Consider the following 18,344-nt stretch of genomic DNA (forward strand, 5'->3'; position numbering starts at 1 on the left):
TCCTAAAACACTGTAGGAATATAAAGTTATCTCTATATGAAGCTAACTTGCATATATCGTCTTTTAGATTGGAAAAGTATATTCCATGGTTGAATTTGCAAATGTAGAAAATAGCCTCAAGTTGTCACATTATGTCTTCATTTTCTTTAATAAGAGGAACTCTGGAATGACAGTCACATGAGAGTGAAAAATGGGGGAATTGGATAAACCTATCCCATTCTTAGTCCCATTTTAAATAAGCTTTTAACCCACCACCACCATCCCACCACCATTTTCAGAAGTATGGATATTATATTGCTTACTGTAATATGTAACTCTGAGGGGAAAATAAGGGTAAGAGTAACATTTGCCATTCACTGATTAGTTCTTATCAATATACATAATACCAGAAGAATCTTTTCTCAATTTTTTTTCTCCCTGCGCAAATCATAGGAGCAAGCTCATCAAATAATGGAAATTTTGCTTGCTCAATCATTGTCTAAAATTAAGAACCAAGACTAAGAAATCGTTTGTCAAGTTTTATACACAAAACACTGAAGAATACTTCTAATGTTTCCATATATTTAATAGCTTTTCAGTTACACAAATCAAGCTAAATTCTTTAATAAACACACTATAAACTGAATTGTATAGCTGTTAGAGAAGAGCACACAACTCTTGGAATTGCTTTTTTGACCATAGCCATCTTGTAAGGATAGAAATCAACCTTGGTTGCAGAACTCTTAACAATCTCAAGCTCATGTAATCACTGCCTTAATATGTGTTTGAAACAGTTTAGTTTAAAATTTACAGTATTTTACCTTATATGTGAAAGGGAGAATTAAAATTATGTATTGGCTGTCAGCTTGTAGAATGACTGATTTGTAGCTCTTTCTTGTTAAAAATGTTAATGTATATTTTAATTAAGCAGTAAGAATTTCACACAGTGAAATTCCTAGCAATAAGATAAATTACTTGAAGTAAATTATGATGGAATGACTGCATAAAGTTACATACACAAGAAAACACAGGAAACAAAGACAAGTGAACAATAACATAAATAATACTCTACATGAGTCAAATGTCCACTTTTGCCAGTAACATTTGTATAATTATGTTTTAAATTGTAGAAAATTATCATATTTTGTTCATCTCAGACTAGACTATTAGTCAGCCTGAATTTGTAATTCTGTTACTTTCTTTAAGAAGGACTATAAACTATAACTTCTAGTCTGCCTCAGGCTGGACTTGAAAACTGTAAATACAGCACAATAGTAATTGAATAGTTTGCTCTCCATATGTGGAGCACATTTACTTCCAACTGTAGTCAGATATGTGTGTCATCAGTCCCAAGATTTAATAGAAATTAAAGCAAAGGGCTTCTGAAAAAAAGCATTAAAGGATGCATCGGAATGTTGCTATAGAATAATCTTCTGTAAATTGCATGGTAAAGGAACTAGAAAGGACCTATTTTAATAAAAGATCACTGAGTTTAAATATAAGATCATATCCAAACATGAGTGATTTGACTAACAATCTTCAAAAGTTGACAGTATAACGGAGTAAAGTTGAAGTTTCCTGCAGCTTTTCCTTGTCTTGAGAAAAATAGCAGATCTTATTAGCTAAGAAGTTGCTGATTTTAGACCTCTTTATCAATGCCTGGGGTTTAAGAAAATAAGGACTAATAATGTATAATCTTAGATTATTTTAAATTTAGTTTGTTTGATGGGTAAAATATGGTTTTAATAAAGATGAGAAGTGAGGTTGCTTAACCTCTAGCTTTTAATTTTCAAGCAAGTAAGAATTTTCATTATTAGGGAAAAAAAATGAGAAAAAATATTTCCTGTTTATAGCTTCTACTTTTGATGCATCTGCTCTTTGTACCTCAGTGAAACCTGCTGCTCTTTCATATCTCAGTAGGAACTTTTTCCCCAGACATACATATATTTATATACAGATATACCTTATGTATGCTGTTATTTCCTTGCAGTACCTTTGTCATTAGTTGTTACTCTGGATTACAAAAGATTTTTAAGATAATGAGCACAGTGACTACCATGAGAATGGGAACTTATGATCTGGCAAGGATGACCACTTCTTTGTATAAAACTACAAACTGGTAAAACTGCAGAAGTTAGTGTGTCATAGTGACACTTTGCCTCTGTGCAAACATGCTGTGATTTAGCATATGCAGTAGCACAAAGAACATCATAGTTAAAGCAGAGATCTCTTTAATACTTTATTTCTTAGTCAAATGTGGATATATCTCCATTTTCACATAATGTTTCAACTGGATTATATATTCTAATAATGGAGAAAAGAGAGCTTTAAAAATAACAATCTCAATTGTACATGCAACTAGACTCCTTTTGAAAAGAGACAGATGGAGCAGAGGATCAGCAGTTGAATAATCAGGGGACTTTATAAAATAACCTTTTAACCTTTGCCTCTATCTGATAGCCAAAGTCTGAGAAGATTACTCTCTCCCTCATCTGATTCCCACCCCCCCCCCCCCCCCCCCCGTTTTGGAAGTGTAGCCCTATTAAACTAGCTTTAACCACAGTCACCTTAAAATTTAAGACTTCTCAAATAGTATCAAAAGACATTATGAATTTTTTAGAAATGTAAATCTTACTACTTGGTTTTACAGTACCTGAGCAAGGTTCATGAGCGTATCTCTGAAGTGCCCTGAAGTCTCGGAATTGATATCTTGTTGAAGATCAGTATTATATTCTAGGTTAAACCAAAAGCATGTAATCAAAATCACAAATGATTATGCTCTGCATAGTACAAATGAAGATTGTCAAACAAAGGATAAATAAATAGGATTCAAATACTTGTCCATTCTCTATGGTGTTTATTCCACTGTAACCTGGGCAGGTTCTCCATGGACCTGGCCATGGGGCTGGCACTTTGCCTGGCCCTGCTGGGGGCACTCAGCTGCTGTCCCACTTGCCTGTCCACCCACCCACGTTGTTTCAGCCTTTGGAATATAGTCAGGGGAGGAGATGGGGAAGGGAACCAGTCAGTATTGAGGAGTGATTTTTGTAGTTCTCTTCCTTTGTGTGTGCTAATACGTCCAGAGCACACATAGTACGACTGCTACAGTGCACTTGTTAGAAAACATTACGCATTAGGTAGGCTTCTTTCATCTGGAAGATCTCCATGTTTGATCTTGAGGCTAATATGTCAATTAGGCATTTTTCTTCTGTGTCTACTCCCTGTGTGGAAAGAAGTAAATACAAAAAGATGAGTAGTAGAAACCACAGTTTTTAAAGGAAAGCAGTGCTGTGCTTATCAGAAGTAGCAAAAGAATAGCAGTCTCTGCTGGAGCAGTGCAGAGTGCATTTTAATAGTAAACCCCTGTATTTAAAATATATTTTTACTTAATCTGAATTTCAGCATGTATATAGCGAGTGAGGAATGAAGCAAGACTAGTGTTGACGGAAACATAATGGGAATGATTTTAGAGCTTTAGTAAGAATTTAGGATTTGCTGAAAGAAATCAGGTGCAAAGATTGAGCAAACGTCCCCAGCAAATATTAAGGCAATCTGAAGCAGACATGAGCACAGCTATTATGTTTGTCTTTTATCGTACCCTTCTTTCTTTCTTTCTTCCTTTTTTTCTTTTTTTTTTTTTTAATTTATTTAGGAATGCTACAGTCTGTAAATTTCTACCATAGAACTTAGTATCTAAGGAAAGCATCATGGCCATGCATTCAGTGCTGCAAATCATTGTTATTTTGACACAGGATTTGAATTAATTTTATAAACTTGAGTTGACATAAGATGCAGTGCGTATGCTGCTTTTGATGTGCACATGTATAGTGTTGGTGAGTATTCTGCATTTGGGATAATGGGAAAACGTGACATTGAGCCTGAACCTGTAGATACACGACCTGTTTTTTTACTTTGGCTATATAAATCCAGACCAAGATAGAATACTATAAGAAAGTTCAACTTTGAGCCACATTTAGAAAAAAATAAAGTTTGGCAATCTTTTCAATAATGTTAATAAAGGACATGATTCTGTTGTTAACAAAGATATTTCACAATTCTTTTGATGACAACTGGAATAAAAACGTATCAGTAGCTCTACAAAGTGCATTTATTTAAGTGTCTGAAGAAGTGTTAATATTTTTCTTTTTTTGAGGGGAATCTCAAAATTGTCAAGATAGATCATCTTGCTCAAAGTTGTATAACTTGTGACTTATTTGTGACAGTGGACAGTAGCAAATATTCATGGAAAGAAAAAAAACCAGTGTTGAACTCTGATATACCTTCCTATCTTTCAGGAATGGACTATCCAGGAATTTTCTGAGAAGGATTATTTTCAATAGCAAACAGTGAACCTGTTTTCAAAGAGATTATTAAAGTACTTGTGCTTTTGGCCTCCACAGTGCCCTGTGGGAATGGATTTCACTTTTATATACATAAATATAATATACATATTATATACATGATATGTGAAAAAATATTTTTGTTTCAAAGCTTCAGTTGTGTGAGGAGCACAGTCTCAGATCATGTGAAGAAAATGAAATTCTTTTTTCGAAATAGGCAGTCAGTTCAGTTTGAGTGGAGTGATCATTGCTTTGTCACAGGGTAATTTGTAAATGTTTATGCAAAGACATGTTCTGTTAAAGAAATATTGGTCTTTCCAGAGGTGGATTCTTAGTGTATGGCACTGGGTGTGCAAATAAATTTGATTTCTAGCATACGTAATAGCTTGCAGGAACAGGGCCTTACATTTCCCTGTATAATATTTCTTAATATCCTGAGTTTACCGTGGGTGTTAAATGGGTTATATTTGTTACATTACAAGGATATTATTTCTGCTAGTTTTAGCATACCGATGAATAAACTTCATATAGCACTGCATTTCTGATGACCTAGTATACTATGTGGTAGTATACTACTCCAGTGTACTAACTTCCATGAGTTTATCAACCAATTAAATGTCAAAAAAAATAATTTAACATATGTTCAGTACTCTAATTAGTGACTGCAACTCTAAGCAATTCTGAATTTGACAACTACCTTCAAGGCATGCCAGAGCTCGTGGGCATCGTAGGAGGCAGGTGGATACATCAAGCCAACCATAACTTCTTTGAAGTGATGAGAGAGATTCTCTTTTAGGTCTGTTATCAGATCCTTGAAAAGAAAAAGAAAGTGCAGAGACAGGATTATTTCAATAGTTGCACTTTATTAAGACAGATTAAAAAATTATTAGTGATTTTCTCTGTAAATGAATACAGATGGACTGTCAAAGATGAATTCTGGCTAAGATTCGGAAAAAAAATGTTCTTTTAAATAGCACCAGCTTGTTCTACTAGTATGGGTAAGATAAGAAAAGATGCATAAGCTAGTAGACCACAATGGTTTGTTGGTTTCTGGTTTATTAGAATACAGAAGAAAATGCAGGATTGTAAGTGCAACTACTACTTAAAGTTTTAGAACACTGAATATCATGGCAGAGCATCTGCAGCTTTCCTTGGCATATTCCCTGTGCAAATCTGTGGGAGGTAAGCACCTTTGGAAATCGAATCACATAGAATCCAGGTGATTTTTTGTGCTTTTTTCAGTGTCACTTACCATGTGAATAAATTAAAAAATCATCTGTATTGCTCCTAGTACATAAAAATACCTGCTTTGAGTTGCTGGAAGGTTATGTACTTTTGAATATTTTATATTTAAAATAAATTCACTACTTTTGACAGATACTGGATTAATAATAAGGAACCTCCCTCTTCCCCCTCATGTGTCTCAGTTCTTTCTTGCAAAGTAGCTGAGTAATGGGTCAGAGTTTCCTCCTCACTCTCTCCATTCCCGGTAACATCTTTCAAAACACTGCAAATGCCAAAAGCTTGTTAGCTTACTATTGGGGATTCTGTTAAAGGATACTTGTGCATGCTTTTTTTTTTTTTTTAATGTTTTATGTGCAGCACTAGACAGCAGTCAGGTATGTTCTGATCTAAGTCTGAATTGAAATGGTTCCCATGATATAAACTATTACATTTTCAGAGCTGCACATTTTTCAGGCCTGTACTTTGCTTTTGATACATTTCTGAATATAACTGATATATTTCTGAATAAAATTAATAGCTAAAGTAGCAATGAAGGAGGACAAATACAGATTAAAAATTAAATTTATGCTGAAGAAACATACGCAGTCTTCAGTGAATGCACATTAGATGAATTTGACAACCCCTAAATCACACCTGGAGTAGAAATTAATTCATTAAGACATTTCACTTCTGACAACATGCCTGTGGGAAAATGGATTAATAATACAAATGGATACTATTTAAAAATTACTCCTGCAATCAGAGCTAAGGGAAGTGAAGTATTAAAAAATAAGAAAAGACAACTCTAAATTGTCGTTATTTTAATTTCCTAATCATCTTTGCTGTACAAAATCTTTGAAGGCTAATTGTAGGAAGGAATCTTAAAGCTTCTCTGTATGTCTGAATCATGCAGCTAGTTCAGGTTTTTCTTTCCTCTTCTTATATTTCTCTCCTTCTAAGATGTTGTCTAATGAATGGGCATAGTGGCTACCATATTGAGCAGACTGAAGTGAAATTAAGAGGGAAGAGGATTGGACCAACAGTTTTACTTTAAATTGAACTGAGAAGGCTAAAACTGCTATTGCCTCACTGCATGTCTTCTGTGCCCTGCAGTGTTTACCACTCATAAACTGGGACTGCCAAATAGCACATTTGCTCAATGCAATATAACCATTAGGACAGATCACAGCCAGGGAAATGCTATCACTGGTGTGCTAAATTATCGGCAGTTCAAGGTGTGTGGTTTGCATGTGTAATGGTAACCTAATAAATACCTCATAGTAGAAAAACAGTTTTAATCATTTAGGTGCACTGATTTCAATCACTGTTGCAGTCTTTGGAAGGTGGGTAACTGTGATTCAATTATTGTTCTTTTAATGTCTGTTCAAAAAACACTCATCCATTCAAGGCTACATCTAAAGTATCTCAAATATTATGTGTTTGATTTTTTGCTAACAATCCAAATAAAGTCATTGATCTTCTAGAGATGAGTAACAACACAAAATCAACCCACTACACTGATTAAATCCAGCTCTTTTGCTCCCAGTTCTAGGAGAGTGTTTCAACATATTTAGGGATGAATGGTTTTGAGGTATTTTGATATACAGTTGGCACAAAGGTTGTCTGTGGAAAACTTGTTGGCTACCTAAAGGAAAAAATACACTGTTCTACTGGTTAACAAACTGGTGGTGTAACAGTGCCACATCATGTGGAGTTTTTGAATGAACCATTTCTGATTAACTCTAATTAAGGCTGATGGCTGTGTGGTAGCATCTGTGCAAGCTCATTGTTCTCATTCACGCTGATCGATTCAATGGCAAGCAGACACTGACCTTAAAGGAATTTTCCAGTGAGCTGTTAGTTTTACAGGCTTCAGGGAAAAAAGAAAACTGGATTTTGTTGTGTTTACCTGGCTTCTCTTAGGGGAAGAGCATGTCTAGTCAATTTAATCCAACAGTATTTATTTTCATACAGAACTTTTCATCAGTAGATTTCACATGAATTTTGGAAAAGGTGTTGCTATTTTTTTGCCCTTGTATAGCTGGTGTAACTAAGGAAAATGCAGGCATTGCAACTTTCCTGAAGTTATTTGGTTATCAATAGTAGATCTGGAAATAGAGTGAGGATATCTATCTCTGTGTATGTTTAAGAATTCATATAACAAAAATTACATTGTTATATACAGTAAAGATAGATAAACTACATTTGAAAAAAAGGCTAACTTTTTATGTCTTAAAATTTTTTAAACACCTTTCAAAGATTCATAAATTTAACATTAAGCAGCTGAGATGAGTACTGTGCTTAGTGTATGGATGGATTTACATGAGATGAGGCCTTAGAATGTCAGTGCTTGAGATGAGAACATTAATCAGTATGTAAGATAAAAAAGCCTATAACTGTTCATATGATGTTTTTCTTTGGTTACAATACTATTTTATTATCATGTCCTTTTCTAACTCTGTGCGGCAGACGTGCTTCTACCTCTGATACTGTCAGAGGTACTGATAGTCAACAAGCGAAGTTGTGTGCTGACCTGTCGGTGCCAGCCAGCTGTCTGACAGGCTTTTGGTTCCAGTGACTGACCTGAGAGAAGAGCTGACCAGCTGCACTGGAGGCAAGAGAGAAAGAAGTAAATGAAAGCACAAAGTGGCTGTGTCGTACCCTGCCATACAGGTCCCTGTATGCCTCGGCAATCATGAGCCGCTGGGAGTTGCAACGCTGAGTTAGGATATCAATCAACACATCTTTTTCACAACCTGTAAAGGAAACATGACACAGACTCTAAATTAACAATGTGTTGTTATTTACTTACATCTGTGATTTTTCGTGTTTTATTCAAGAAGATTATACTAATTTCTCAAAAAATTAGGTCAATAGACTAATATCCCACTGGTATTTACCAATATTAGTTATATTTACCCTGCTTATGTATCTTGCACTTGCTGGTGTAATACCATAAAAAGGTGAAGTAGTCTGTTATTACCATATGCATCATCACCTCTCTCAAGCTCAGTGGATTTGAAAGCATCCATAAAACAGATAGACGCTTTCATTTATTCAGAACTAGGCACAGTAACAGGATTTGTGGCTAAGCCTTGGAAGTCATACTTGTATGCCCTGTTAATATTGATTAAATAGTCATTTCAGGCTTAGGGATCTCTTTTATGGGGATGACAAATTGTGGTTAGACCATTAGTTGAAAAAGCCAGCAATATTTTCAGAGGAGCTGTATAAAATAAGTTATGAAGTTTTAAAAAAAACCCGTATTTTACCCCATTTCCAAAGACATTTTATTGAAGGCTACCTGTGATCATTTGCTTGATGGCTAGAGCATACTGATAAACTTCTATAATGAGTCAGTATTTATTGCTTGTGAAAAAGAAGATTACTAGCATATTCAGAAAATTATTTTAGAATTATGAAACTTTTTTGGCATCCCAGAGGTTGACTTTTGGTAATTTCAGATGGCTGAGCATTTTAGTGACATTCCAGCATAAATACATCCCCAAGTGTAAATCAATTGACTTTGTGATGATTAGATGAGTTGGACTGGGAAGTATGGGGTTCAGTTAGCATCTGAATGGAGTAGGATAATGTCTCAAGTTTCTGGCAGTCATTGTTGTATGGGCATATATACATATGTTACAGATACACATTCTGTACTTATTGCACCTTTGTAAGGCAGCTATTATCATATAATCTATAATTGTCAGGTTCCATTCTGACACAATTGCAACTGGGCATTGAATACTTTTGTTTTTAAAGTTGGCAGAGGAACAGTTGTGTGTTTGCTCTTTACGCTGCAGGTTTAGTGCTCTTTACGCCGCAGGTTTAGTTCTCTTTCTGTTGGATCATCTAGCCACAATTACACCAGGTTTTTAGCAAGACTCCAGTTTAACATTGGGATGATTCATTTCCATCAAACTCATAAAATAGAAGTATTACTGAAACTGTGCATAAGGATTTATTTTTACTTTTCAGAAAATAATTATCACCAGGAATCTGTATGGCTTACGTGGTCTCTAAATTAAAATAAGAAGGATCCAGATATAAATAACTCTACTAATTTCTGTAATCATGCTGGTATCAGTGGGACATCGTATGTGACTGAACCTCCTCATAAGAATGAATGTCGTGTACAAGATTCGGGGTCAGGGTGTCAGTGCCTGTAAAGGATATGATGACTTTAACTCCTCTGAAACTGAACTGTTTCTTTTGCCAGTTGTCCTTGAAATTAGAACTTTGTTCCATGTACTCTGATAGGTAGATTGAAAGTAAGGTTCATGGCTGGGCTTCGCGAACGAAGATTAGGGAAAGGTCTCTACCCACGTTTGTCACAAGTGCACTGAAAGTAAGGTTAATGTGCTTGTATTTACAGTATTAAATAAAGAATATCATCTCTGCCTTTTCATGTTAGCAACATTGCATTAAAAGTATTTTTTGAAGTTTAGAAAAATGTTTGAAACTTTTCATCTGTAGCCAACTTAGTCATAAAGATACTTCAGATGCTCCTTGATCTTTAATGCTCATTGTAATTCATTTAACATTAAGTCTGAGTCGTCACATTTACATTAAAGAAACTGAAAACAGAATGCAAGATTTGGTGCTGTACAACCTTGTGAAAAGCCCAAGGCATATAAAAGTTCTGATACAGAAAACAATTTTCATGTGAGGAAAATGTTTCAGATAGTAAAAAAATAGATCAATATTCTGACTCTTAGCAATAGCAACAATGTTCTACAGGAGAACAAAAAACTGAACAGAGAACAATGCTTTGATGAACAAAAGTTTTTTTGTACATACATTGAAAGCAAAGATTGCTCCTGTGTCAAAGATAATAAATTCTTTAAACTTTCTACTCCAGTTATTTTTATTTCTTGATGACTGATTAATAGTTAGCAGACCTTGGTAGCAGTTAATTGTTGAAGTTACAACTAAAAACCTTTCGTTTCTGAGCCTTCACTGTAGTGACATATCACAGATTCTGTTTTCTTTTTCTTGTTTTCTCAAGGAAGAGTTCATTACTCTAAGTGTTGGTATAGACTTTAGATTAATCTTGATCGTCTCTTAGTTCCTGTAAATGGAAATATGTGGTTTATTTGGACATCATCAGTGTGTCTTATTGTGTTTCCTTGAAGAATCAACAGATAGGTAGTGACACTTTTAATTTGTTTAATGTTTTTATTTTGCCTCATGCTTGTTGTTTTATGAGAGCTTTCTAGAAAAAAAGGAAATAGATCAGAATACTTACTAATTCCCTGTAGAGCTCCTCCTAGCAACTGGGCATCCATAATAGGGTTAAAATTTGGAGCGGGAAAAATCGTTCCTTGTGTCTGCTGAAGGAGAAAGCAGACTTTAATTGAGGTGTTTAACATTTATAGCACTGCATATATAATTCTTTTGAAAACTAACAGTCATAACTTTAAATTATCTTTGCCTCCTGAGGATAACAAATTATCTGTGGCTAACTGAGGAAAAGAGTGCACGGTCAGAAATTTTAAGGTCTGAGTGCCTCAAGATTTGAACAAAACTCTCAAATTTTTTTAGCTGTTAATCAGTAGCTATAGCTGGACAAGCTATAATTAAGCAATTGCATTGTGAATCTTGCATGCCTGGCTAATTTTTTGTTTTAAGGAAAAACAACTGAGAATAACTAAGAAGAACTGAGAAGTAACTGAGGAGTGATGAGGGGAAGGGTAATTCCTTCGGGGGAGTTCATGACCACCAACTCATTGTTCATGACCACCAGTTCATTGACCGCCTACTCAAAATAGACCCCAGACTCAAAGGTAGGTAAGAACTGCACATGCAGACTAATTAGCATGAGAAGCAACAGGTATAGCTAGCATGTAGTGGTTTGATTAGTAATTAATGAACAAGTTATGTAATTTGTAACCAATGAATGCTAATAGTATGATCTTGTGACTTTTCTTCCACATGCCTTAAGATGGTCACTACCAGAATGAGCAGGAATTACACTTCATGGCAAAGCTAAATCTACAGCAGTGAAAGTTGTATCGTGGTTGTCTTGGTGATGTCAGAAGCCTTGAGGGCATTCATACTGAATATCATTTCTCTAAATACAATGTTCTCCAACCCACCCACACAAGTAAGACAAAATTGTGATTCAGAAGTAACAGGAATCTTTTTGTAAGTTGAGAAGACCAAAGACATTTTTGGATCACTTAACATTATTAATACTAGAACTTTATCCACATCTCATGGACAGCATTGGTGGAGGTCTTTTTACTGATTTCAGGGAGCTTTTAGGTCATGCCCTTAATAAGTAAAACTGCTTTACATCTTGCTGAGAAAAGTAAGGAGAGCTTGTTAATGGTTAGTAGGGGGTCTCCAAGATGGTCAAAAGGAAGGGGCACTTGCCCTGTGAAGAGAAGCTCAGGAAATTTGACTTAGCCTGGGGAAGAGTCAACTTTGGAGGGACCCAACAGCTGCTCTGCAGTGTCTATGGGAAGACCATCAAGAACATAGAGCCATCCGCCTTACTGAGGTGCATGAAGAATGAAAGGCAACAGTCATAAAACAAACCAAAGAATATTCTGGCTCGATATGAAGAAGTCATTTTTTACTGTGAGGATAACCAAGCAGTAGAAGAAGTTGCCTGAAGAGATTGTAGAGCCTCCATCCTGAGAGGTTGTAGAAACTGAATTGGGCAAATCTCTAATCTACTCGTTCTGAATTTAGTGTAGCCCCTGTTTTGACAAGGAGGATGGGCTAGATGACCTAAAAACCCTCTTTCAATCTGATAATTCTATGATTTTTTTCAATGCAAAAAATTAACAGAAATTTCTCCAATAACATTTTTAAAATAAGTGAACATTATCAAACACCCATTTGTCTCAATGATAAGGGATTGAGTGATAAAGGTACTTGCATTATTCTCTGTGTGTCAGTCCCATAGGATGTATACTAATTCCAGACATATATTTTGAAGAATTCTAAACTTTTTTCCAGGATCAGGCACAAAACCTGAAATCTATGTTGGTGAAATTTATATCTGGTGATCACTGTTGTCCAGTGTACATACTGTGATTATTTGAGTTATCATGATGGAAAGAATTTTCAGAACCACTATGAACTTCATGTGCAATTTATTTATACATTTTCATTTCCTAAAAATGGAAATTAGCAAAGGTATAATGAGCAAGGAGCCTAAGAGATTTGACTATTAGAAGTGACAGACTGATATTTGCACATAAAATAAAGTTGTTGTTTATGGATATTTAAATATTTAAATAATTATGGGTTTTACATGTAGATGGGGCACTTAGGGACATAGTTTTGTGGTGGACTTGGCAGTGCTACGTTTATGGTTGGAGTTGATGATCTTGGAGGTCTTTTCAATGTAAATGATTCTATGATATTAAGTGAGCCTAACTGTAATGTCTGTATGGAAGCTACAGCAAGCCAGTTTATTTTTGCCAGTCATAAATCACTCACATTAAAAATATTCCTTCCCTAAATGAGTTTTATTTATAATAATCTAGGACAGATCCCATAGTGAAAAAACTGTTCTCTATTTCATCTGTATCTGAATGTATCTACACCCTTCCAAAGGGTGTTGGCATACAGTGAAACTGCAGAGTTGAACTTCTAAGCATCTGGGAGAAGATCAAAGTCAGTGCAGACAGCTCATTATTCATCTCATGGCAAATGTAGTAATTTGTAAAAAGAGGGGAGGGGGATTTTTAATAAAAAATGTTAATAAATTTTTTAATAATAAATATTGCCTTAAGGAAATACAGATATAAAAAGCATAAGAAGCAAAGAAGAAATATGGTCTAGGTCCTCAATTGGTGTAAATGTACAGAACTTGGTCAAAGTCGGTAAAGCTTTGGTTTAGACAAGATGATGGTTAAACAAATAGTCTTGTAACTCCTCTCTTACTCAGATATCCTTCAAATATCCTCATTACTAATATGCTACATGTTCCCACTACCTTCATAGTGAACCTTGAGAAAACTCATGAATTTTTTGTGGCTCTTCCCAGATTTGCATATGTTTAGATATATTCATTAGTGCAGTGGATGGGATACAGAAATCTAAACTTTTCCTTCAAGTTATCTGCACTCACAAATATCCATCCTCACAAGTGCATACACACACGTGTTTTGCTTGCCAAACAATGTCAGATTCAGTTCCTCAAGTTGGGTGCAAGATTGTGGATTTTGTGGATATGAGTATGGTATATTGTTTTGAAATACAAAATCAGATGTGTTCAACGTGTTGTGATACAAGTTCCTCTGTGAACACTGCAGCTAATAACAACAGGTTTCTTCAGAAGAGATTGTATTCCTCTGCCAAATATGATACAAATTCACTGTAAACTTCCAAGTCACTGGTAAGAAACAAATACATGGACAAATACAAACAAATGCAGCCAGATTTTCTGAAAAAAGCAGAGGTTGATGTCTGGTGTAGTCATTGAAAGGATGTGAGGGATTGCACATTTTAAAAGACTTTTAATTTTGGTATCTGGATTCTGGCATCTCTCATGACACATGCACCAGTTTGGTGGAGCACCCATTGTGAGCACAGTATTCAGCATGGCAGGGCTTTCTGCATTGGAAAGAGAGCGCCTTCAAAGGGCATCTGAAGAACATTGTTTCTGAGGGCAATTTGGCCTTTTTATGGGTTAGTTTAGACAAAATGATGTATGTGAGCACGGAGAAATGTTTTTCATACTGGCTTTCTCCTGGAGCATCCTAATGAAGAGCGTATCTATCGTTTAGAAGGAAGAATAGCAAGAGTATTTTGCTTTTTTCTCACAAAGTGTCCAAGCACCTGAAGGTAAGGCAAACAAATCTCCATAGGTGATTCAGTTATTTCTGACTTAAAGGATTTTAATCCTCTTTCTGCTGTCTTCCTCATCTACAAAAACACAGATCTGTTTTCACAGAGGTGGCGCAGGTGAGCACTTTTTACATCTCTCTTTGTTCACATGTGTTCATGTAACTCGCCTGTAAGGAACTGATTCCACAGTCAACTGTGCGGATGGAATGCAGACAGGTTTGTGTGGTGTTGGTTGAATGAATCAAAACAACAAAATAAATTGGAAAGAGATCGAAAAATTTATAATAATTCTAAAAAATGATACTTGCAATTTACCTTCCTTCTGTGCAAGAGCAAGGAAGTTACAGCTTTTTCTGACCGAAGCCATAAGCATTCAACAAAAGTATCAGTAAAAGCTGAGGCTGCTTTTATCAAATTATGTTGTGTAAAGTTCAGGCAATTCAATCTTGTGATGGAAAAAGCAATCTGAAGTATGAACAACCTTCTAATAATATTTGTTCAGTAAGTCATTCTGCTGATAACAAACAAAGTCAGACTCCTTAGTCTGAATGTTTCCCATAGGGAATGTCTACTGAAATAAAGTGCTTGCTTTATTACGTAGCTATGTGCTATGAGCCAGCTATACTTTGGCAAAGATATCTTTTGTGTGCAACTTTATTAAATAAAAATTTCATGAGTATTTTGATTTGCTTTGTGTTTATTGTATGTGTTACGTTTAATTTGAAAAATAAATTTTGCAATAGTAGAAGGGATACTTCTAAATATAGAAAATTCTTTCTCCAAAGCCTCCCATCTCCCCCTGAATGTGTATTTCAGAGGTCACAGATTTAATCTTGTCTAATTTCTTGTAGTTTTACCTGTGATACTGTGGGGAGCCATTTTCTCTGTGTAATCTCTGATAATGATGATGCCCTGCATTGCTGAATCTGGCAAGACTGCTGCTGTTAACAGTTTGTACATCTCATTCTTGATCTTGGGGGGACTCCATCCTATCCAGTTATTCATAGATAAAATATGTAATTACTAATATGAGTGGCATAAAATATAACAGAGGTAATCTTAAAGAACCAAATACATTCTGAAAGTAGTGCTTCCAATTCTTTTTTTCATGTTTCTTATGCTTCTGAATTAACAGTATATCAATGTCTGAGGATTCCTTAAAAAATATTTTTAAGTCTAAAGTGTGTTTTTAAGACTTCTTCTCAATTTAAAGTTGTGTTTCAGGAGAGTAGACAAGAAATTAATGTGATAGCCTCACCACTCAGTCCTGTGTAAGCCCTATTTTCTTGTTTGAGATTTGCTAGAGTGATTTTTCTGCTATTTTATTGCTGAGTGTCTTCTGAGAAAACTGCCACTGCTCCAAGACTGACTTTATCTTGAAGAACCAGCAGGCACCCAGGGGAGAATGTTTACATGGGCTCTGCATTACATGGCCCCATTCTGTCTGGGTGCCTCAACAGGGTAGTCTCCACTGGTTAGGATCCAGTAATCTAGTTCATAAAATAACCCTAATTTCTCTCCCTTTCTACTCCACAACACATGGAAATGGGAATAAAGAATAAAAAATTTACTTGACCTGTGAATCCATCAGAGAAAGCCTGTAATCAGGTTATAGATATGCACCCCATTGTCTACAGTTGCTTCTCTGCTTTCTTATTTCTGTGATTATGGAAAAAAACAAAGGGCATATCGGTGTGCCTTTCTATGTTTAGAAGAAGGGGAAATAAAGAGATGGTATTAACATTGTCTATTTTGGAGTATTAAGAATTACCATCTAATGTATTAGAATTTCTTTATAATACTATCAAAATATTGCATTATTATTATTACAGGTATCATAATTGCCAATTGTAATGACTGAAAAGCAAAAGAATTTCTCCTGTAAGTTATTTTTTAATGTACTACTGTTAATATCAGACACCATACTATATGCAAATATAGTGTCAATTATTGAAATACAATTGGTATCAATAAATCAGTAGGAGAAAAGAAACTGAATTTCTTGAAATCTCCAGCAGAAACTAATCTACTACCTTCGTCAGATAGATTTAGTCTTGCTGTATTCATTTAATTATTAGAAATAGATTACAACATCACTCTAATTTAAAGAGAACAAAAAAAGAAACGAAGAAAATCCCTTTTAAATTCTTAGCTGGTCTAGTAAAGAATGCGAGATCCCAAATTGCAGAAAATCAAACACATTAATAATGCCCATTCAATAACTATTACTTTAGAAAAACAAATATATTCAGTAGAATTTTATCAGAAGAAATACTTTACTAACAGGATTGGAATAATTAGTCAATTATACTTTCAATTAAAATAAGTAAGGAAAAATTTTCTCCTTTAGAAAATTCTATATTGATTTGTAAGTTTATTGGGAATGTACATGAAAATAAAATTGAGAGAATGAATAATTATTCTTATTAATAATAATTAAAAGAAAGTCCTTAGTGAACATAATTATCAGTATGCCAGGTACAGAGAGCTATTTCATATTTTGATGTCATGAAACTCTAGTAGCTTCCACAATGGAGATTTAAAATTGCACTATGAACTTTTCTTAAAGAGCGCTAATGAAACCACTTAGTATATTGCTACATTTTTTGATGGGAAACAATAACTGATATATGAGAGATAGCATTTCTTTGCTTTAAAATATTTTTCACACTGTGAACAAAAACAGATGTTTATAAATGTTAAATCTATTCAGTTACTTTATGCAGTTACAGATGGTCTTTTGAAGTTATAAGCCCCTCAAAGTAGTACCAGGAATAGGTATCTTCTGAGAAATTCACATATTTATTTTTAATACAATTAGGTGATAGTATGTAATTTAGTTTCTTGTGCAGTAGCTAAATGCAAGCATAGAAAACCCACAAACAGAGCCTCACGAGGAGGCTCGAATTGTTTTTTCTTGAAAGGTCTAAAATTCTGAGACAGGAACTGATAATTCTTTATATTTTAATCTTCATTTCAGACACTTGATATATATACTGTAAGTAACACCAGGATTAGACCCAAATCACATATAAATTAACTTCACCTGAGATTAATTTCTATCAGTAGAGGGAAATGGATCCCAATGTATGTGATGAGAACTCAAGAGGAATCAAAAGTTTTGAAATATTTCAGAGAACAAATCATTCTACTCACATAAGCTCCACAATACATTTTGATTTGAGTCTTCAAGTTCTGTTGAGATGAAAATAGTAGCTTTTCCAGACTAAAAGTAATAAATAGTTCAGTAAACTAATGTTATAGTTAAGTCTTATTCTGTTTTGGAGATTTGAGGGAAACCATCCAATCAAAGTGATATCAAGTGAATAAGGCTCCAAAGTAATGAAGCAGAACAACTGTGGGTACAGTATGTCCTTGGGTTTTATAGATTCTCTGTATACTTAGTCATTAATCATGTATTGAATAAGTGTGATTATAATGTAAGTAAACAGAGTCATTAGTACGACACCCTCTGTTCTGCTGTGTTGATTTTAAGAATCAGAATTCTGCTAGTCAGCGAGTGAAACACTCGCCTACAGAAAGTGCTTGTGTTAATGATTTACTTTTCAGATTCGGTCTGGTCTAGTTCCTCTTTCTCCTTATGCTGAAATTGCTCAGCTCATCGCTCGTTCCAAGAACTCTTTGTAGCTGGCATGCATAGGAAGATGCTTTATAGCCCCTGTATGTTACCCAGAGTAATCAGGTAGGCCTCAGGAGAACTGTGCAGATGAAGGGCTTTTCAAGCAAGTTACAATTCACAAAATCCTGTGAAGAGCTCATAAAAAATCCTGCAACGTTGCTGTATTTGAGGACTTCTACAGAATCTGAACTAGCCAACTGACAGCAAACCCATGTTTTTCGTGTCTAATAACGTGTATTTTTCTGCTCATGATAACTATTATTGTAATAAACTATTGATAAAATAGTGAGTTTTCTCACACACACACACAAACACACACACAGAGGAATATAAAATAGAGGAATATAAAA

At 34.9% G+C, this 18,344-nt stretch overlaps 1 protein-coding gene across 2 annotated transcripts in view; it reads right to left on the reverse strand.

Annotated features, from left to right (window-relative positions):
• Positions 1–17,539, reverse strand: part of ANXA10 (annexin A10) — a 28,285-nt gene extending 10,746 nt beyond the window's left edge. Inside the window, exons 1-6 of one of the 2 annotated variants that reach the window (XM_029962614.1) lie at positions 17,511–17,539; positions 10,795–10,879; positions 8,205–8,299; positions 5,017–5,130; positions 3,110–3,200; positions 2,633–2,712 (exon numbers count right to left, since the gene is read on the reverse strand). In XM_029962614.1, coding sequence (XP_029818474.1) covers positions 2,633–2,712; positions 3,110–3,200; positions 5,017–5,130; positions 8,205–8,299; positions 10,795–10,879; positions 17,511–17,528 — 483 coding nt within the window. In that variant the 5' untranslated portion in view covers positions 17,529–17,539. Of the gene's footprint in view, positions 1–2,632; positions 2,713–3,109; positions 3,201–5,016; positions 5,131–8,204; positions 8,300–10,794; positions 10,919–17,510 lie in introns of those variants that run through there. The other variant, XM_029962607.1, reaches the window with a different exon arrangement.
• Positions 17,540–18,344: the final 805 nt, after the last annotated feature.

Source organism: Manacus vitellinus, unplaced genomic scaffold, assembly GCF_001715985.3.
Source record: "Manacus vitellinus isolate BGI_N305 unplaced genomic scaffold, ASM171598v3 scaffold_0_pilon, whole genome shotgun sequence".
NCBI classification, from domain to species: domain Eukaryota; kingdom Metazoa; phylum Chordata; class Aves; order Passeriformes; family Pipridae; genus Manacus; species Manacus vitellinus.